Source organism: Lathyrus oleraceus, chromosome 2 (assembly GCF_024323335.1).
Source record: "Lathyrus oleraceus cultivar Zhongwan6 chromosome 2, CAAS_Psat_ZW6_1.0, whole genome shotgun sequence".
Taxonomy (NCBI): domain Eukaryota; kingdom Viridiplantae; phylum Streptophyta; class Magnoliopsida; order Fabales; family Fabaceae; genus Lathyrus; species Lathyrus oleraceus.
Genome location: NC_066580.1, coordinates 15,504,595 through 15,526,930, shown reverse-complemented (window position 1 = coordinate 15,526,930; position 22,336 = coordinate 15,504,595). Strand labels below are relative to the sequence as shown.

The window sequence follows — 22,336 nt, the reverse complement described above, 5'->3', positions numbered from 1 at the left end:
AAAACAATAAGTACTGATAGGGTTACACAACACCTATCCCGTACAGGGGAACAGAATAATTACGACTCGACTCGACCGACTATGCTCTGATACCACTAATGTAACACCCTCCTAAAATACCCCAAATATTTAATTAAAATATAACAACATATATCAGAGTAATTATGCAGTTAAGGGTGTCACACAATCATTCACACCATGTTCCAAAATAACTGTCATGCTCTTTATTTAATCAATTAAACATTTGCATAAATCGCAGCGGATATAATTCAAATTAATCAAAATATGTAACATACTACATGTAAACTGGTTCAACAATCTTTAACAATATAATTAAAAAGGTTCCCTCCCGATGTTACATCTATCAGAGCATGACCCACTAAGGAGACTACACTAGACTCCAAGCATTCGCTTCTACTCAACTCATTTCTCGTTACCTGAAAAATAGTTGTAAGGGTGAGTTCCTCAATCAATATAATAAGCATTATAGAATATCATGCAATGTTAAGTAATTTAACACATTCATCACCCTAATCACAACATACAATCAGTAACAGCACATCAGCTCAACATCATACTCAACACCAACATAAAACACAAGTATAATCTCAAATCATACTCCATAACAACACAAACACACGTATAATATTGGAATACATCCATTCATATTATACGCCATACATACATTATGCAATGAGACTCCACACATGCGGTACCGACTATTCTTGAACATATAGTTCAAGCTCACCGATCAGTCCAGATACGGCTACTAAGCTCACTAGTCCCACTCATTTGAGACCTAGTGACTCACTCACTAATTCCTCACCATGGGAATTAGCTACAGCCCCAAAGGCTATGCTATGCACACTAATCATCTAGCATGCAAACATCAACAACAAATCCACAATGATTCACTCACTAATTCCTCACCATGGGAATTAGCTACAGCCCCGAAGGCTATGCTATGCACGCTAATCATCTAGCAATGCAACATCAACAACAATCCACAATGGACATATGCTCACACTCTAAGCCATACAACAGTCCATTCACAAATACATGCATAATATATACATTCACAACATTATGCATATCATCATACGTCATCAACACATCATATCATGTCAAATAATTGAACACAGTATTAGCACACTCTACTAATACCTATACTGCTCAAACAGCGGGAATTAATCCCTGTTACATCATAGGCCAACATAGGCCAACCCTCAAATAGGCACACAACATTTAAAACACCAATTTTCCACTCTGCAACAGTGTTAACCGGTTAACGCCCTGGGTTAACCGATTAACGCAGCACAACACGCTTCCTGTCCCAAAATTTAACAGTGTTAACCGGTTAACGCCCTGGGTTAACCGGTTAACGCAGCACAAACAACAATATTTCAGCAATCACAACAGTGTTAACCGGTTAACGCCCTGGGTTAACCGGTTAACGCAGACAAAACAGCAAATTTTCACAATTCAAAACAGTGTTAACCGGTTAACACCCTGGGTTAACCGGTTAACGCAAGACAGAAGCTGTTCCTGCGCTAACTCAAGGCAGAATGCAGAATTCTCCGCATTTTCCGCCATTGGAGGACTTCCGGACCTCCGATTCCAATTCCGTAAAAAGCTACATTATCGGAAAATCACGACACATACAATCACGGATTCAATTTCAGTTTTTAACACAGTTTAACCCACGTAATTCCAGCATTCACCAATCCCAATTAGGGTCAGATTAACGGCTTATCACTACCCATCACATATTATCCCATAATACCCATTAATCGACGATAAACCCCCCTTACCTGAGTTAATCCGGCGAATCTTTAAGCTTCAGCTCTTCCCTTCTTCAACCTCCTTCCTCTCGCTCTGCCTCTTTGCTCTTTTTCCTCTTTCACGATCGCTTCTCTGTTTTCACGTAAAACCTTTTTACTCCAAATGGGCTCTTTTCCTTATTTCCAACTTATATATATTTTCCAATAATAATAATAATCCAATAATAATAATAATAAAATTTCCAATTATTTAATTAAATTAATAAATATATTATTAACTCGATTTAAATAATTATTTTATTATTATCGGGGTGTTACAGAATTAAAGTCAATAGGACGTTTTCGGCATAGCTTTCTCTTTGTTTTCTTGACAATTTCCTCTTACTAGGATTTTTGTCTCCTTGTACACAAATTGCCTGTTTATAGGCCCTCTTTCGAAATCAATATAATTTTAGTTTCAAAAAAAAATGCTCTTGTTTTACTTTCTCTGTTTTGTTTGCATAAACGTCCATTGATTTAATTCGAATTAATATATGCATTTGGATATGATCGATGTTTACCAAAAATGCGTGCATAAAATAGAAATAGCGATTACTACTAGACTTCAGGATCGAGGAGAAGGTCTAATCATGCTTTCCAATGAATCCGTTGCTAATCCTATCAAAGCCAGTCATTCCCAGAAGAGAGTGGCATTACTAGACAAATGGGTCATCTCTTCCACCCCCAGCCGGGCTTCTGTTGAACATTTCTACCATCAGACAGAAATCAAGCATCTCCGGCTAAGAAAGGGTCATCGATACCAGTACCTCCCAACCAGAAGATTGAGATTTATTTTCCCCAGTAGAGTCCCCTGGAAGAACTTTTCCGATGCATAATTCATTCATTACATCATTTCACAACATACACATGCATACATTGTTCGCATTTAGTTTCAGAAGCATAAAACATCTCATGCATCATGACATGGCATGAAGCTAACTTTATTTTTCAGGTTAATTATCCTCCTGATACAGTCAAAATGAAGATCCATTCAGACGGACATCTTTATCGATTACATTCAAGATTCAAATACATTCATTCTGATAAGCACTCTGATATCCTCCTAATGGTGGCATCTTTAAGCCCACCCCAGATATTCATTGCAAATACAGCATCTACAAATACGATCAGATACAGTCTAACGTACGGTTCATTCTGATTCAGCCCAACATATAACTCCTTCCACTCAGATACGATCTAACGGACGATCCATTCTGATCTTCAACTACTCCAACACGGTCTAATGTACGACCCAGTTGGACCTTCATTTCTCAGCTCCAATACGGTCCAGCACACGACCCATTTGGACCTTCAAGGCCTCGGGTGCTACCTAGCGTACGGTACCTTCTGAAGTGTAGTCTGGCGTATGACTACCCCTTTATTATCAGATGCAGCCTAACGGACGGCTCGTTCTGCTACTCAGAGACGGTCTAGCTTACGACCCGCTTGGAGGTTCATCCCCTCAAATGCTACCTAGCGTACGGTACATTCTGAAGTGTAGTCTGGCGTATGACTACCCCCTTCATCATCAGGTACAGCCTAACGGACGGCTCAGTCTACAACTCAGATACGATCTAGCATACGGTCCATTCTGATCCTTCACCCCCCAGTAACGATACAGCCTAACGGACGGCTCGTTCCGCAACTCAGATACGATCTAGCGTATGATCCATTCTGATCCTTTATCCCCAGCGGCGTATGACCCATTCTAACTCCCCAATGAAGTCGACGGCCTAATACGGTCTGGCGTATGACCCAGTGACACCCATGACTTCAGATATCTTCTAACATACGACGCACTCTGAAGCTCTCATCATCAAACTTCCTAGATGGCATCTTTAAGCCCATCTCCACCAAGACTAACTAATTGACAAGTGCAAATTTTTGGGGCGTTCTAAGTGTTCAATAATCTTCCACCTCCAGACCACGAATGGCGTACATACCATTCTGACTCTCTCGGTTCAAGAATATTGAACAGGAGCAGCTGTCATACCCCAAAATTTGCCCATTAATATTTTAAGACATTTTTCAGGGCACTCCGACTCATTTTTATGACACTGATCTTAAAGGAACGAAGGCCCAGCTCACGAATGGCCCAATCCAGAAAATGGCCCAAACTGGCCTGTTCGCTACACGCTCGCCTAGCGAACGTTCGCTACACGTTCGCTACACGCTCGCCTAGCGAACGTTCGCTACACGCTCGCCTAGCGAAGCTGACAGATAACAGAAAATTCTGGGCTTCACTCTGAGCCCATTAGGTCACAAAAAAAAGAGCATTATAAATACCAGCACTTCAGTAATGAAAAGGAGAACGAAAACAGAAGAAGACGGACGGAAACCCTAGCATAGAAACCCTGGAGAGTAGCCCAGAGAAGTCGGAGTGAAGAAACCCTGACGGCCGCTCATCCGCACCGAAGTTACCGCCGCCCAACTCAACCCGATACCAAAAGTGACTTGCCAATTCAGCATTACCACTCCATTGGAAACAGGTTTGTGTATCATTATTGTTTTATGCTTCCAATTTGTAAATCTCTAAATACATAATGCATCATGATTGAATTTTTGGATATGTAATTAGACTTTGCATGTGAATTCCAGTACGCCTGGATATCCTGAGTGGTTGACCATATTATTTCTGTAATTGAATGCAATAAGGCATGCAGCATGCTGAGATCATACTGTTCTGAAATTCAAAACCCGCAGCCGCTCGCTAGCACATCGCTAAGCGAGCAGGTAGCGAGCATTCGCTAGGCCCTCGCTAGGCGAGGCAGAGGCGAACGGGACAGCCGTTGATATTTGTTATGTCCTATGCGTAACCTGATCTATTCTATGTTAATTATGCACTGTTTTGCCTGACATTCATGCTGCTGTGTTTTCTTTTGCGGTGTAATCCTCGATTGCACCCTGATTGGTATTCTAACCCGTTTGCTGAATTTTGTAAAGGTTCACATATCCCAGGAAAAGAGTGTTGTTTAGGCCTTCCACTTTATTTGTGGGATACCCTTATGAAGATCCACCCTAAATTGCTTAATTAATTTTAATGTATTAATTTTAATGTATTGATTTTAATGTGGAGATTCATCCTAATCACCTAATTGACTTTAAAATATGACCTTTAAACATGTGATTTTGGACCTGTCTTTGCTGCCCTACGGTATTACGGTATAACGGTCATGTCCCGCGAATGTAGGGATACACTTAGCAAAGACCCTTCGGTTAAATCATCATAAAATAAATCATGGTCCCTCGGATGTTGCTTTCGAAATTACGATTTTGTCCCTCGATGACCCTTCGGTGTAGCCTACGGTTAAATGATGATCGTCCCTTCGAATGCTAAGGTATCCTTACAACTGTTGCCTTCAATGACCTATCGATGACCCTACGATGACCCTTAAACATCCAAAGGGTAAAATTACTTACTTCTCAATAGTAAGGACAGTTTTACCCTCATAAGGATAGGAAACGTTCATAACGACCTTAGGAAGGTATAACTCTCAATTACTGGATCATAACCTAAAACATTTTCCACCCCTCACACTTTGCAAGTCCTAGAAAATCACCACTTGGTATACATTCATACTAGAATCATTACCAAGTTACATTTTTCTAAACCGTTTTCAAAATCAAACGAGATAAATACTTTGTATACATTCATACGAGAATCATTACAAAGTTAAACTCTCTTTTCGCAACATTTTTAAACAATTCACGAACACTTTTCAGACAAAAATATAAGTGATCCAGCAATTAAGAGCCCATGGATAACTATGGATACAAAGGGTGCTAACACCTTCCCTTTGTATAATGTACCTCCCGAACCCAAAATCTATTGAGGTCTTTCCTGTTCTTTTCCACCTTTCCTTATTGGATAAAAGAAAAGTCGGTGGCGACTCTTGCTATCCGCGACATTGCGATAAAAAGCAAAATACCCCAAGTCAGTTCACCGTATGACATATACCTCATTGGGTTGATACGAAGACTCCGCCTAGAGTAGACTCTCTCAAAGGTATTGTTGTTTAAGGATTATTCGTTAAGGCGACAATATTTTCAAGAAGGATCCGTGACTCTAGGGAACTTTTGCTTAGAACCCTATAGTCGATGGTTGTGTAGTATCGGCCTACGAGAAGTATGCCTCGTGGGCTTGATACAAAAATGTCCCTTAGAAAAGATCACCTTGAAGGTATTGTTGTCTAATGAGTATTCGTTAAGGCAACAATATTTTCAAGAAGAGTCCATGACTCTAGGAACTTGAAATCATAGAGCCTACATGTGGCGGAATTATTGGTCAAAGAGATGCCTAAAAATCCTCTTATTGATACTATGATTATATATAACATGATTTACCTATGACCATGAGATTTACATTGCATTACATCCTAGAGGCTATCAGAGTTGTAAGCATTCAAGAAATATGAGGTCAAACAGAAGGAACGCATATTCATTCAGATTCAGATCTCCCAAGTTTGGTATCTTACAAGAGTTGAGTTCTCGGTTGCCTCCCATCCGCAAGATTACTTTGGGGACAAATCATGGGAATCTCCTTAGTCTTATGAACCAAGAAACAAATCCACTTGCAAGTTTGACCTTGACTCAATTCTATGATCCTCCATTGAGATGTTTCACATTTCAAGACTTCCAACTAGCTCCAACATTGGAAGAGTTTAAACATATTTATGAAACCTAAGGTACAAAATAAGAAGAAAAAAAACTTTTAGAAATAACCCCAAAGGACCCATAAGATTATGGGTACCTAAATCTGAAATCATATTTGCATCAAATATGTTTCAAGGGAGAAGCAAAGCAGTAGTCATGATACCTGGACATTGGCTGCTCACTACATATGACAGGAGAAAGGCATTTGTTCCAAATCCTAACTCTAAAAACTGTTAGGTTTGGAGGAAACTAGAAAGGAATTTTTGGTACATATACTATTAGTAATTCTTCTATTTCAATTAATAATGCTTGGCTAGTAGATGAACTGAAACATAATCTACTAAGCATTATTCAATTTTTTGACAGTGGTTATGAAGTAATATTTAATAAGAACAATTGTATAGTCACGAATGAGTCTGATAAGTCCATAGTGTTCAAAGGTATGAGAAAAAACAATGTCTACAAAATTAATTTCTCTGAATTGGTTGATCAGAAGGTACTTTGTCTTTTATCAGTGAGTGATGAAAAATGGATCTGGAACAGAAGGTTAGGACATGCTAACTGAAGATTAATCTCTAAATTTATCAAGTTAAAACTTGTTACAGGTTTTCTAGAACTTAACTATCACTCAGATGCTCTTTGTGGATCATGCCAAGTAGGTAATATTAATAAAACCTCTTTTAAAACAAAGAACATTGTCTCTACCTCCAGACCTTTGGAACAAATTAACATTGACTTATTTGGTCCAGTTGGTACTGCATCAATCAATGGAAAGAAATATGGATTAGTCATAGTTAATGACTATAACAGATGGACTTACGTCAAATTCCTTATAACTAAAGATGAGTCATATGATGTGTTTATCATCTTCTATGTACGAGTACAAAATGAAAAGGAATCAAAGATTTTAAAAGTTGGAAGTGATAATGGAGGGGAATTTGAAAACGATCCATTTGAAATCTTTTTTGAAAACATGGGATTCTCCATGAGTTCTCTTCTCCTAGAACCACACAACAAAATGGATTTGTAGAGAGAAATAATAGATCTTTACAAGAAATGACTAGAACCATGATTCATGACAATAATTTACCTAAGTACTTGTGGGTAAAAACTGTAAACACAACATGTTATGTTCAGAACATAATCTATATTAGACATATTTTGAACAAAACTTCATATGAGCTTTTCAAAGGAAGAAAGTCAAATGTTTCTTATTTTCACCAGTTTCGATGTACATGTTACATATTAAATAACAAAGTCTATCTAAAGAAATTTGATGTTAATGCTCAAAATGGTGTCTTCTTATGATACTCTGAACGCTCAAAGGCATACAGGGTGTATAACTCTGAAACCAAAATGGTTGAATAGTCAATACACATTAAATTTGATGACAAAAATCCTAACAATAAAATGTTAGAGATAGTTGAAAGTTTGTCAAAATTTTATGTATCTGAAGACACTTTAGAAGCAGGTGGTTCAGAAGCTACCAAATCTTCAGAAGCTGGTGGCCCAGAAGCTGATCCAACTTTTGAAGCTCATCTAGATGAAGAAGTTTCTAAAGAAGCTCGTGATGGCTCACAAGAAACAACATAATCCAAGAAGGCCTTCTAGTATAAGTTTTCACATCCGGAAGAGCTAATCATTGGAAATAAAGATGGTCATCTAAAGACAAGATCTGCATTCATAGAAGATTACTCTTATCTTATGTTATTAATAACAATGTCACTCTATATCAAAGGGATGTTAAGAGTGCATTTTTAAGTGATGTAATTTCTAAAGAAGTGTATGTTAAACAACCATATGGATTTGAGGATACAATCCACTCAGAACATGTCTTTAAACTTAAAAAATCTCTTTATGGCCTCAAACAAGCTCCTAGATCTTGGTATGAGAGACTAAGTAATTTGTTATAATAAAATGGTTTTTTAAAATAGGACAAGTTGACACTACACTATTCATAAAGACACGGAAAAATGACATCTTAATTGTTCAAGTATATGTTGATGATATTAACTTTAGTTCTACTAATGTTATTATTTGCAAAGAGTTTTCTAAGTTAATGCATGCTGAATTTGAAATGAGTATGATGGGAGAGATGCAATTCTTCCTTGGATATCAAACAAACCAATGCAAGGATGAAGTCTATGTTCACCAAACAAAGTACACAAAGGAGTTTCTCAATAAATTCAAGCTAAATGATTGAAAGATAATGATTACTCATATGCATCCTACTTGTAATTTGAGCAAAGAGGAAAGTAGCACCAAAGCATGCCAGGATCAATACAAAGGTATGATAGGTCCTTTACTTTACCTAACAACTTCTAGACCATATATTTTGTGCAGTGTATGTCCATGTGCAAGATTCCAGTCGGATCTCATAGATACTCACTTAACCGTTATTAAGAGAATCTTTAGGTATCTGAAAGGAACAACTAATTTAGGTATTCTTTATAAAAAAATCTTTAGATTACAAGATAGTTGGATTATATGAGCTAACTATGTTATGGATAGAACTGAAAGGAAATCCACAAGTGGAAACTGTCAATTCATCGGTGAAAACCTTATATCCTGGGTTAGTAAGAGACAAGCAATATTTTTTTTGCCTACAATAGAAGAAAAATACATCCTAGTTGTAAGTTATTGCACACAACTATTATGGATGAAAGATTAGTTAGAAGACTATCAAATATGTGGAAGCACTATTCCAATTTTTTGTGACAATACTACTACTATCTGTTTGACAAAGAATCCAATTCAACATTCAAGAATCAATCACATTGAAATAAAACATCATTTCATTCAAGACTATGTTCATAAAGGTGTGATAGATATACAATTCATTGATATTTATCATTAATAGGCTGATATATTTACCAAGCCTCTTGCTATAGAAAGATTTGATTTTATTAAAAAGAATCTGAACATGCATTTTATAAAATTATAATGCTTGCTTCTGAATGGTGAATTAGAGTCTGATGATGATCAGAAGCCATTATGATCAGAGGATATGAACTAACTTCTAATGAATAGTAGCCTCTAAAGAATCTTAGTCTTTGATGCTCAGAATATGATAAATTATCTTTGATAGCATATAATTGGAAAATATTTCAACTACTTTTTGACACATGTCTCACTTATATGTCACATATATGAAAGGTTTTCTAACGCGGACATTAACTGATGAGTAATAAAGATTAGATAATGACTAATTACTTTGAATGATGTGTCTCACACCCCCATTGTCATTAATTTTTGTTTTAATCAAAATTGAAAATCTCTTTTCACTCAAAGCACTCAAAATTCAGAATCCACACATTTTTCTCTCACTTCACAACCTACACTTTCGTTCTCAATCTTTCTCAGGAAAATAATCAAGTTTTCAAATATCCCTTTACAACCCTAAACCTCTCTCTCAATGGCGTCTTATTCTCAATAACAATCTCAAGCTCCCATGATAGTAGAATCTGGAAAGGATCTTCACATCAAGCCAATAACTACAAAGGTCAGAGATAATGGACTCAAACTCATTTTGGAGAAAATAGTGCACTTCAAGTCCTTTAGGGTAAATGGATACCCTCTGAAAGAGTATTTTGAAGTTCAAGGGTGGATGCCTTACTTCAAAATGCTCAATGGACCTATCTATCTCTATATAGTAAAGGATTTTTAGGTTATAGCATAATTTTTTGATGAAGTTGTCACTGCTTCTCAACTAAGACTAAAGGTTGATGCATATGAAGCTAACAAAGGGAAAACATGGTTGACTTAGGTATGAAGGAGTTTAAGGAAGTGGAGATCAGGTCTGAAGTGATGGGTATTGGTGTAAGCATCACTCAGATCCATATTTCTTAACTCATTGGAGTAGCGAATGAAGGGATGCGTGTTCTTAACACCAAAGATAACAACAAAGAAGCCAAGTTGATGAAGTCTTAATTATTTCTCAACTTTGAAGATTTTGGAAAGGTGAAGAATATTCACATTGCATTTAGACTTCTATTCAAAAAATTTAATTAGATGCCTAATTCCCAGAGAAGGCAGCACTGATCAGATTTCATGGGATCATGGATACTTTATCTGGTTTCTAGTGAATGGAGAAAAGATTAATCTGACTGCCTACATCTTCGATCATCTTTGTGATGCTATAAATGAAAGCCACAAGAATGACAAGAAAAATGTACCTTATGTTTGGCTTTTGTCTGAACTATTCCATCAAAGTAGATTGATTGAGACTCAGAAGGAAGTTAGCGCTGCTCAGGATTTGGTATAATCCACTAGAAGAATCTTATATATTGTTGTTTTGGGTAACATGAAGAATATCATAAAGAAAGGTGTTGTGAAACCAGAAGAAAGGCTTAGAATCAAAAGCGCCAAGTCAGCCAATATTGAGGACTTCCCAATCGTCTCCAAGCTAGATAATCCAGAGGTGATTCTGGAGTATATTAAAATGGCCAAATAAGAAGATGGCGTAATTATTACAATGGATGATATACCATATGCATCGGAAGGAGTGTACAAGCCTTCAAGGAAGAGGAAAAGGATGCTTCTAAAGCTAAGAAGGAGATTTAGAAGCCACCTAAGAAGAGGGTTGTGACAATGGTTAAGAAGGAAGTCCAAGAGGTAGTTTCATCAACTTTTTTAATGCCTACCAAGACTAGGAGTTAAGCCTCTGGAAAAGTTCCTCTGAAGAGAACTTTTTCATCTGTCATATCATCTCCTATGAAGAAACTCAGGAAGATGATTTTACCAGCCGAAGAGGTCACTGAAGAAGAAGAAGAAGAAGAGGAAATTGATTAACATTTGGTAAAGAAAACCAATGAGGTGGGGAAACAGGCTCAATACATGTTTAAAGAATATGTGCCATAAGGATCCAAGATTCTAGCATCTGCTTTAAAGGATAAGGCTTTGGAAGAGCCACCAAATGTTGAAATTCTAGAGAAACATGCCAAGGAAGTATAAAATAATGTTGAAATTATCTTGAAGAATGTTGGGGGAACTTCTGAAGATGGGTTTCTACTATTGACAATGGATGCTACATAGTCTTAAACCCTAGAAGCTAATGTGGGAACAAAGATAGCTATTGAAGCTTCAGATGTTGCAGAAGCTGTAAACTCATAAATTATTCTGAATCTTATCTCTGATTTTGTTCTAGATTCTTCATATTCTCAATTTGTAACACATATATCAACCAATCATCAATCACCCATACATTCTTCTAAACACACACCCTCACCCAAACCAGGCATGGTTCTACCCTTAGAAACTGTCATGCCTTCCCCTAAACCAACCTTTGACTCTGATTCTGATGAATCAAACTCCCAAACCATCAGTTGGATTCTAAAAGACATCCAAGCCTCAAGAAAATGTCCAAAGACCATCTGTCATAGATGAATTGTACAAACACCTAGTTTGTGAGTTCACTTCAGAGAACAAATCTGAACAAAACCAACTAATGTGTATTCCAGAATCTGACCAAACCATACCATAAGATCAACCTTTAGAAACCATACCACTTCAAGCCATACCTTTAGAAGGTACATCATCTGAACCCAACAACACAACCAGAAGACCAAATCAACCTTGTTCAACCTGAACCTGAACCTAAACAAACAATATTAGTTCAAACCTTACCAGAAGCCCAATCTCCTGGACCTCAAAGCTCTCAACCTCAACATTATGATCACTATTATACCCCTTCAATAGAACCATATGTTGTTTCAGAATCTGGCACAATAGTTATATCCTTCTCTGAAGAAATATCCCCACCTATCCCTTCACCACCTCAACCCACTCTGAATATGAACCCTTCACCTCATATTCAAGCCCAAATGGAAGAATTTGGAATGGGTATCTATGATAGGATTCAAGATCTATTTGTTGAGAGACTCAGAGCATCTAACTTTATTGCATATGCTGCTAAGTGGGACACTCTCAGAACCTATGTGGATGTAGGCCTGCAAAATCTGAAGACATTCACTTTTGAATTTGTAGCTTCCTCTAGCCAGAAGCAAGAGCACTTAGAGGCTAAAATGACTAATGTAGTTGTTGCTCAAGAAGTTATGGGAGCTCATCTTCAGAAGATAGTTGCAAATAAGGATTCCGTTATGAACAAACAAGAGGACATGGATGCTAGGCTGAAGTTTGTAGTGGTAAGATATATAAGTATTTAAACGCCAAAATCTGATGGTTAAAGAACTAATTCTTTATTTATTTCTGAAGAATAAGTAATTGTGCTTTAAAGAACAAATTTAATTAACCTGGTTAGAACTTAGGGGGAGCTTACAAACCTCACTATTTTCACTATCTGACTCAGGGGGAGCTTGCAACCTCTAACCCTGAAGTCACCTTGTTAATTAAATCAACAACCATTATTCTTAAATACTTGTATTTGTCATTATAAAAAAGGGGGAGATTGTTGGAACAAAATTAGTTTGTACCATATCTCTAAATTTTTAATGATAACAAAGTATTTAAAGAAAATTGGGTATACTAATATATGTTCAAGTGCGCAAGACCATAGACTAAAATTTATGATATAAACTTAGTACTCGCACTGAAAATGAACATTAAAAAGAAGCTAAAAGATCCAGACTCTGAAGGACCAAAACCTGAGATCCAGACTCTGAAAACTCAGACTCTGGAGGAGGTCAACTTCCTCTAAAATTCTCAGACTCTCAAGAAGGTCAATGCAAGGATCGAGAAGACTATGATAGGTCACTATCAGACTCATAGATCATTTTGTCTTCTTCTGATCACATGCAGATGCAAACAAAAATTTGCACAAACACCTAGGGTGTAACAGATAATTCGTCTTGAAGCAAAGAGAATTCAAATATCTTTTTAACTGCATTAACCATATCAAGAAATATTCTAACGTCTATGATCAAGCTTCTCCAAGACTCACTTGTCCAAGCTCTTTTCTTTAACGACTTTTTTCTGTCTCTTTATATAAAGAGCTGAAGACTTGAAAAAAAACAATAAACCCTTGACTATCGAAGGATTTGTTACTCTGTCTAATAAAAAACACAAGTTTAACTTATAAATTCTTATCATTTGTATATCTTAGAAATTCATAAGTCTTAAGAGTGTTTTTAAGTTGTATTATATTTACGCCTCTGATTATATATCAAGTGTAATATTCAAACAATCTTTTATCTGATTAAGTTAGATTGTTAGAAGTCTCTTTCTTGTTTGCTTGAGCATCCGAAGTTTCTTTCTTGTGTGCTTGAGCATCTAAAGTCTCTTACTTGTATTCTTGAGTATTAGAAGTCTCTTACTTGTGTGTTTGAGCATTAGAAGTCTCTTGCTTGTATGCTTGAGCATTTGTAATCAATTGTGATTTAGTTAAATCCTTTGAAAATGCAAGGGGACTGGACTACTCTCGTTTTGTGGGAGGAACCAGTATAAACTTGCTTGTGTCTCTCTTTATTTCACTCTTTAACATAATTCAACCCCATTCTTGTTTTTTTCTCACCTTCAGCTATCGCGATGTATCATCATGACCATGTTATAATTGCACCGCGATCACATTTGATCTAATCGCAGTCGCGATAGAGACTTTGTAGAGAGACGTTGGAGATTTGTATTGTTAAGCATAGCCGTTGTGTATCGAGATCGTGCTGGATCTACAATAGTGCATATAAAAAGTCCAAATGGGGAAACCTTTTCATACATTATATAATTTTATTTGTGTTTAATGTTTTCTCTCGTCTAAGGAATTCGGAGAATTATTTAGAGGGAAATGAGACTCAATATGTAATTTACTTATCTAATTGGTAGGTTTATGAGATTATAATGATTGTTCGTGTTGTGATGGAAATAATCTCGACCATTAGTTAGTTGTACACGCTAATATATATTCGTTAGTGGTAGTATGAAGGGTACCTTACTCTCAAATCATAAGGGGTCCCTGTTAAGGAATTCATGCTTTTGTTGGATGAGGGTACCTTCCTCTAAAGTCCTTAGAGGTCATTAATTTCAATAATGTAGACATATCTTCTTATTTACAAGTGTTTTGCTTTAATACATATGTTAGTGATGACATGAAATTACCTCCTTCTTGGATCCTGAGAGGTCAATGCTAATGGAGGCATGCTTTGCAATTACAGGGGTACCTACCTTTCTGAAGACCGTAAAAGGTAAATGTCATAATAAATCAGAGTAATTACCAGAGTAGTTATATGATTTCTCATATCCGGGGATATATGATTCAACATGGGAACCTAATCGTTTTTATTCATTTAGTTAATTAAGTAGAATAATCGTTATTTTAACAAGTAGAAAACAATTCAATCGCGATCAATGCACCTCTTACTTTGTTATCAACACGCACCACCATAATGTGTGCATTCACCTTGTCCTTGTGCGAGAATACATATTTGTAGATTCGATAATTACACTTATTATATTATGAGGCTTTGTTGGCACAAATACGACGACTTGTTTTCTAATCAACAACAAGAAATAAGCTAAGGATCACCTCTTTTGGTCATCCATATTTTTCTTAACAAGTAAGACAAAAGTATTAAAAAACATATCATATATTGTAAGATCGCCACAAACTTATGATAAGAACAATATAATTGTCCAACAATAAGTAGTCCAGGCTAATATCACAATAGACATATCGATAATTTCAAAAAACACATATTATTCAAAGAAGTATTTATAAAAAAGAAATGCTACAAAATAAGAACAAATGAAAATATATGTATATGTGATGGTGCAACATATAAAATCACACAAGTGAATAAAATTTGTCAAAGTCACGAGTAAACAATTTATTGGCGGGTGGTCAGATGTGCTGACCAAATAGTCGGTTATAGAAAAAAAATCACATATAAAAATGAACTCTTACCTCATAATCCATATCAATATCCTTCTATATTTCAGCTCTAACATCGGTCTTTTTAAGGAGTCTTTAACTATAACTACCACAAGTTAACAGACTATGCCACCAGCGATCTTAGATTCAACATCGTTTATTTATTATTTATTTTAACCATGACCTAAATTCTTTCATTAGGTTTGAGCTAATCATTATCTTCACCAAACCTTTAACTTTTTCAACAAAAAGAGAAGGTCCCATCCTCCTCGTTGACTTCATCTTCATCAACAATTTCAACCAACAAACCATATTTAATATCCTTGGTTAAATCACCTTGCAAAGAGCGACGTTAGAAGCAGTGGGCTTCACTTGAACGACTACTTTGGAAAAACCAATGACACATTGATTAGGTCTTGTGGTTTCCATGTCAGAGTTGACATTATTCAGGTCTTTAACCTAATTTTGCAAAGAAGATTTTTCATACTTCATCTCTTTAACACCCCCCCCCCCCCCCCCCCCCCCCCCCCCCTCTCTTGTAGGATATTCACCTTGGCTTCAAACTCTTCAATATTCACCTCGGCTTCAAACTCTTCAATTTTTCAAGTGTAGATCGGTATCTCAACACCAACATTCGATTCTTAACCTTTTTTCTTTTTTTAACAGATTCTCTAGATCCATACTCTCCACATCAAATAACTTGTCAATCCAAAATTAAAGGTATTCCTTATCATTCCTCGCCATCAATAAGGCACACCCTTACTTAGATATTCTCTTGAAGTTGATGCATGCAACTCATAGAAAATGAGAAATTGATGCAGATAGGATCATGGTAAACATGGTCACCCAACTAAATAAATTTCTATAGTAAAACCTTTATAAATAAATAAAAAATTAAGCTCTAGCTTAGGCTACCTGGCCCTTGGGTCGGCTCTTCTAGCAAATTTTATCCTTTGAACATCTTCCCTCTACACAAGACTTCTTATGATCTCAAAATAGTCATTGATGACATTCCATCCAGACCTTGAGGCAGAAGCCCCAACATCGAAGAATTCAAAATTAGACTTTGCCCAAATGTCAAGGCCTTTAAGATTTGTTCTTTTACAATGTAAACATCTTAGTAACAACTATGCCATATAATACTTCAATGTAGTGTAATTTTTATAAATTTAAACATATAGATTGAAAAACTTTTAACTGTTTGTATTTAGCTGAACAAATCATTAAAAATATTATTAGACTAAAAATACATTAAGAGCCCAATTTTGGTTTTACAAATTTTCCATCAACATGGCTCTAATTTTGGCTCTAAGCTCATCAGAAACATTAGTTACTTCAGGTGATTGAGATGGTGCTTTTGTAGACTTATATAACTCAGCAGAAGCCTCCCTGCTAACTCGCCCAAGTTCGCTTACTTGCGACTTGTCTGATTTCACTATCTCCCCCTCCTCCAACTCAGCCTCTCTTTCAGCATGAGACCTCCTGCTCTTATGCTTTATCTTTCTGCTTAGGTGTCGGTGTCTATGCTCATCCTCAGATGAACTATAATGTTTACGCAAATGTCTATGCTTACGGTCTGACAAGCCATTCTCTCCACGATGTCGTCTAGGAGATCCGTGCTTTTCATCAGAGGAGCTATCATATTTGCTATGATGCCTCAAGTGTTGGTGCTCATCGTCGGAAGAGCTATCATGCTTACTCCTGATTCTGTCCCTATCTCTGTCTGAATCTCTTCTCTTGTGCTTCCGCCTGATTTTATCCCTGTCTCTGTCTGAGTCTCTATCCCGACTTCTGTGTGAAGATCGATGTGATCGATGCTTTTTTCTGGATCGTTTCTGATTCCTTATATCTTCTTTATTTTCTTCTTCTTCTTCCTCTTCCTCCTCCTCTTCTTCTTCTTCATGTCTACTGGACCTTGATCGGTACTTTCTTTTAGATCGCCTTTCAATATTATTATCAACAAGTTTTTCCTCAGACTTGTTACTTCTATCTGAATTATTATCAGAAAGCTTTTCTTCAGACTTATGACTTTTATCTGAGTTATCAGCATTGAATGGAACAGAACTTCCTTCCCTTTCTTTATTCACAAGATTTCCAATCTCAGCATCTGAACCTGAAAGCCCAGAGCCTGGTGGTTCAAGAGATAAAGCTCTTGGCAGTTCACTTTTAAGTGCTCCAGCTCCACTTTTTATCATGGCTGCAAACATCTTGGCTCGTTTCAATCTCTCTGCTTTAAGCTTTTGCTCTTTAGTCATATGTGCTTCAGAGGAGTCAGCCTCACCTGCTGCTGCAATAGCCACTTTTTCTGCAATAGCCTTGGCAACTGGAACAGAAGCACTAGTCTCTGCGTTCAGACTGCAATAGCCTTGACCATTACCACTTGACGTCTTACTGAGAATTTCTAAATTGGGCCTTTTAATACCCCTAGTAGCTGCCTGAAGAATAGCAGCAGCTGCCGCCGCATGGATGTTAACAGTAGTTTGAGATTGGCAGTCTTTGGGAGTTGGCTCTTGACCATCCTTCTTTAAATTGCCAATAATCATTTTGAATTTATTGTCATTTTCTTCATATGCAGCAGTGTTATTATCTCTTGCACGACCAGCTGGATTGTACTTTTGGTAGCCCTTACCTGGTAATTTAGACTGAGCAATTGAAAAGATCATTAGATCGAAAACAAATTTAAAAAACCTTAAAATTAATCAAATGAAAGTCTACCCGAAATTCTTAAGATGCACTAATCGCAAAAGTCTTCCTGAACCCAAATAAAATAATATTTGAACTTAGCCAGAAGGAATATTTTATAAAGCAAAGATGAATAGAAGTAACCATTATTGCTTTGAATACACATAATTTGTTACAATTATGTACTATGTGGCCAGACAAAATATTTTTATACTGTGATTTGTGAAGTACTGAATGAATTATACAGCAGCATGCATTTTGTCCACATAATATATTACAAATGAGAATAACCAACTTAATTAGAGGGAAAGCCTAACGTGCAAATTATTCAATCATAGTGTTCTTGAATCATGTTCTATAATGCAGTAAACTCCAACTAATTTCTCATTTCTCAGGGCATGATTTCAATCACAGAAACAGATGAATTGCAAGCGGAAAATTTAATGATTATGAGAAACACACCTCTTCAGCAGTTTGAAGAACTTTCAGATAGTAAGTGTGATACTGATTAGAAGGCAGAAGAAATGGGAACCTTCCATGAGCACGATCCTGTTCAGCAAGAACGGCCTCAAATGGCCTGCCATTTTTTAAGATGAACTCAACGATCCTCTCAATAACTATTCTTATGTCAGATGGAGGTTCAACAACAGGCAGTTCAATCTTAGCTGTACTGGGCACAGAAGTCTGTGATTTATTTGCAGCATTGGACCCTGAATCCAGGATATCTCCTGTTTTTGCCTTTCCTGAAGTTATGGTCTTAACATTACCGATAGACTGATTCCGCTTTATAACAGGAACTTTTTCTTTAAAAGGTATTTGGTTTTTAGAAATGCTTTCATTCTTGGCTGGATCTGAGGATGATTCTGCCTGTTCTATCCTTGTAGAGGCATAAGTGGTAGCCACATCAACAACTCCCACATGTGTGTTTCTCTCAAGGTCATTAGTATTTTCTGTTGTACCATCCTCATCCTCTCCATATCCATAGACAGATCCAAGCAAAGACAATGCACCACCTGTTTGATCCGGCACCTGACTTCTATTCTTGTCCAATGCTGAATCTACATCAACTTTTTCGACATTCAAAAGTTCTTGATGATCAACAAGAAACCTAAAATATGGATGAAGATGATGATCAGGCATCAGGAACCCAAATGTTGGATTATCTCCTTGTTTCACCCTCAGAATAATTTCTGATTGGCTACCATGCTTGCTGACAAATAATGCAGTCCTTGAAATAATCTGATGTAGCTTCTCATTTGGAGGCTGGAAAACAAAAACAAAAAAGGATTTTTGTCAATAAATGTGAATTTCAAATTAGCATTAGCATAACTCTAATTTTAAAAAAGGTCATGCCAGGCAGTATATATACATAAAGAACTTATTAAACAGACACATGACAACCTCATATATACTTGAATAATCATAAAGATCAAGAAATAGAGCTTTAAGAAGATATGTTTCATCCCATTTTCTCTTGAGAGGCAAACAATCAACAATTTCTACCATCCTAATCCCACCTGCACAGCCCCTTCTCATGATATCAAAAGGAAAAAAGGTGGCCTGTGAATGGCTACCTCGAGTCACAAGAACTTCGTTTATGCTCCAAGCATCTGAAACTTAGACATCATAAGCCTTAGAATAACATATGTACCCTATACAATTATCACCTAGTCACATTGGTTAAACAATGAGAGGGTCAATTAAAACATATGAAAATCACATGATCGGAGTATATTCTAAGACAGATTACTCACCAGGTTATGAAGTAAGCTTTCTGGTACTGGAAAGTTGGGACGAAAACCAGACTCAGTATCATTGCCCTTTGTCTCAGTTGACACGTTAGAATTTTCATATGAAAATGCAACAGCACGATAGCCAGCTGAATCCACTGCACCTGAATCATCATCTAAACAAACAAAGAAAGAAGACATCTTCGTCAGAATCCCATACAATTCTCAACTGCAATTATATCATACACCTAAAACAGTAATAGCACTACCACCAAAGAAACTAAAACAAAAATGGAAGCCAGTTGAAAACATCCTTACTTGTAGTCTGACACAGGAACTGTAGCATATTAGATTGCATCCTGCAAATGTAAAGATTGTTGTTGTACAAACATAAAACTAAACACAGTCTTAAGTGGAAGTTGTAAAAAAAGCTTCCCTAACTCCAAACATCCACCATGAAAATAAAATCAGACTTAATGGCCATCAGCCAACATTACACCATCACCTAGTTACATCATGCCCTCAACTAAATGACACTTTAAAGCAAATATATCCATTTGTCACAGAGGTGAGAACCAATTAAAAAGACTTGTTCATTCTAGTTTGGTTTGAAAACAAATATATTAAAAATACAAAAGTCTTCGGTCTAACAATACAACAACAACAACAACCTAGTCTTATCCCACTAAGTGGAGTCAGCTACATGTATCAACTTCCATCATAATGCCATAATATTCTATCCAAGACCATACTTCAGTATAACAATAAAGTGGATAAATCTAAAATTATTTTGCATATAAGAATATGTGCATGCAATCGGTTCTTCTTCGAATAACCAAACATTCAACTATTCCAGCTACAGCACTACCATAACAATCACACCATAATGCCTAATTCACTAGGTAAGTGTTATCAAAAACAAATTTCAGTGAAACAGTTACAATAATTTTCCTAAAATTTTCCTGTAACTTCCTCTACCCTTATTAATCAGACTATCTTCCATTTAATCCACTAATCAATGTTCATCTCTTGCAAAAGTTTGCAATTCATCTCGTGTGTTAATCATAAAGCAATATCATAAACCATAACCTCTATTAACTCAAAACAACAAATTCGATTCAGTATAAACAACGCTAATTGAAAGAGAAACTAAACATAAAACAACAGCGAATAAACAAAATATACAAGAAAGAAATACGATGCTAGAAGAAGAGAAACTAGGTTACCTTGCGGTTGTTCATGAGGAGGAGATGAAGGAAGATCGAGATAACGCTGATGATCAAGGTCTGCTTCGATAGAAGACGGAGGATGAAGAGGGCGGCGCTTGAGGCGAGGAGGAATGGGACCAGAGAGGAGATGTCGAACATCGTAGCGATCGATTGAGAGAGAGTTCCAATCAACGAGAGCTTCCGGTGAATTCACGAACGCCGCCATGCCGTCGTCGTCGAACAGCATCGCGTGTCGACCAACCACCGCTAGATCCATTGATTCTCAACCGTATGATTGGTTGAAGAATAGAAATCCGATTTGATGAATCAATCCACACACAGTATCTCTCTCCCTATATCTTCAAAAACAAAATTGAAAATATGAATTATATGATGATTTATTGAAGGATTGTATAATTTGTTATTTTGTCGCTATAATTTTGCTTAGGAATGGAATGAAATTTTGGGAAGATTCTATCCTGTCCCTCGTAGTCTACCCTAGTAGTAAGGACACGCCTAATGTTTCAAATTCAATGGTAAAGTCTGGGCCTTAGGCCCATTGGCTAAATGAATTTTATATTTTCTATCCCTAGACCTAGTCCTCACACACCTCTCCTACAAACTTTGTCACTTTCCAAAACTTTGTGTGTGGATTTTTTTTTCAAAAGTTTCAATTTTGTTTGTTTAGTTAAATAAATTGTATGGATAGAAATACAATAAGTACTATCCGGACCGCGCGAGGAATGCAAGAGGAATTTAGGTATTTGAATATCTGAATGGTGAATACATTCTTCTAATCTTAGGGGTTAGGATATTTATAGACCTAATTTGTAGATTAAATTGTTGGATATAAAAATGATTTCATCTCAATTGCTTGACTAGAGCATGAGAACAGGAAGATCGGTTCTTCCCTTTAGTGGAAAGGAGTGGTTTCTTCTTTGGGAAGGTGGTAAATACTTGTATTTTTAGGAACATGTGGTCTGATATGGATTAATGAAATTGTCATTTGAAGAACATGAGTTTGGGTCAAACGACTCATGCCTATGCATGTTGGGTCAGATCGGGCAACCCATAACTCATCATGTCACATTTGCCTGATTCTCCATATGGCCCTATATGACGCTTTTTTGGATTGTCTCAGTCCAATTAAAGTTATCCCAACCCACAGTCCCACAGTTCAAGAAGATGACAAACTTATTTTAGACTAGACTTAAGGAAGTCAATCCCCTATATAAGAATTTGGGTAAGTTCTTTAAGCAAGACTCAGGGAAAGTCCCTAAATCAAGGCTCAGGGAAATATAGGTTCAATCAAACAATAAAATGACTTACTCCTTTCCCTAAGAATTGATTTTGAGAGTGTCCAATACTGAGAACTTTTAGTAAGTAAAACTCATGAACCCCCTTATACAAGAAAAAGTGGTTGAC

General features: G+C 36.6%; 1 protein-coding gene across 5 annotated transcripts; it reads right to left on the bottom strand.

The window, feature by feature from the left end:
• Positions 1 to 16,428: 16,428 nt before the first annotated feature.
• LOC127117681 (uncharacterized) lies at positions 16,429 to 21,414 on the bottom strand. Of its 5 annotated transcripts, none has more exons than XM_051047770.1 (5): positions 20,022 to 21,407; positions 19,728 to 19,879; positions 19,375 to 19,640; positions 18,436 to 19,236; positions 16,429 to 17,933 (listed from the first exon to the last, which is right to left on the bottom strand). In XM_051047770.1, the coding sequence occupies exons 3-5, from the start codon at positions 19,507 to 19,509 to the stop codon at positions 16,563 to 16,565; spliced, it is 2,307 nt and encodes a 768-aa protein (XP_050903727.1). In that variant the 5' UTR covers positions 19,510 to 19,640; positions 19,728 to 19,879; positions 20,022 to 21,407; the 3' UTR covers positions 16,429 to 16,562. The 5 variants fall into 5 exon arrangements, with proteins under 5 accessions (XP_050903727.1, XP_050903728.1, XP_050903725.1 ...); XM_051047771.1 differs by having other exon boundaries at positions 19,375 to 19,589; XM_051047768.1 differs by lacking the exon at positions 19,375 to 19,640 and having other exon boundaries at positions 20,022 to 20,062; positions 20,930 to 21,076.
• Positions 21,415 to 22,336: the final 922 nt, after the last annotated feature.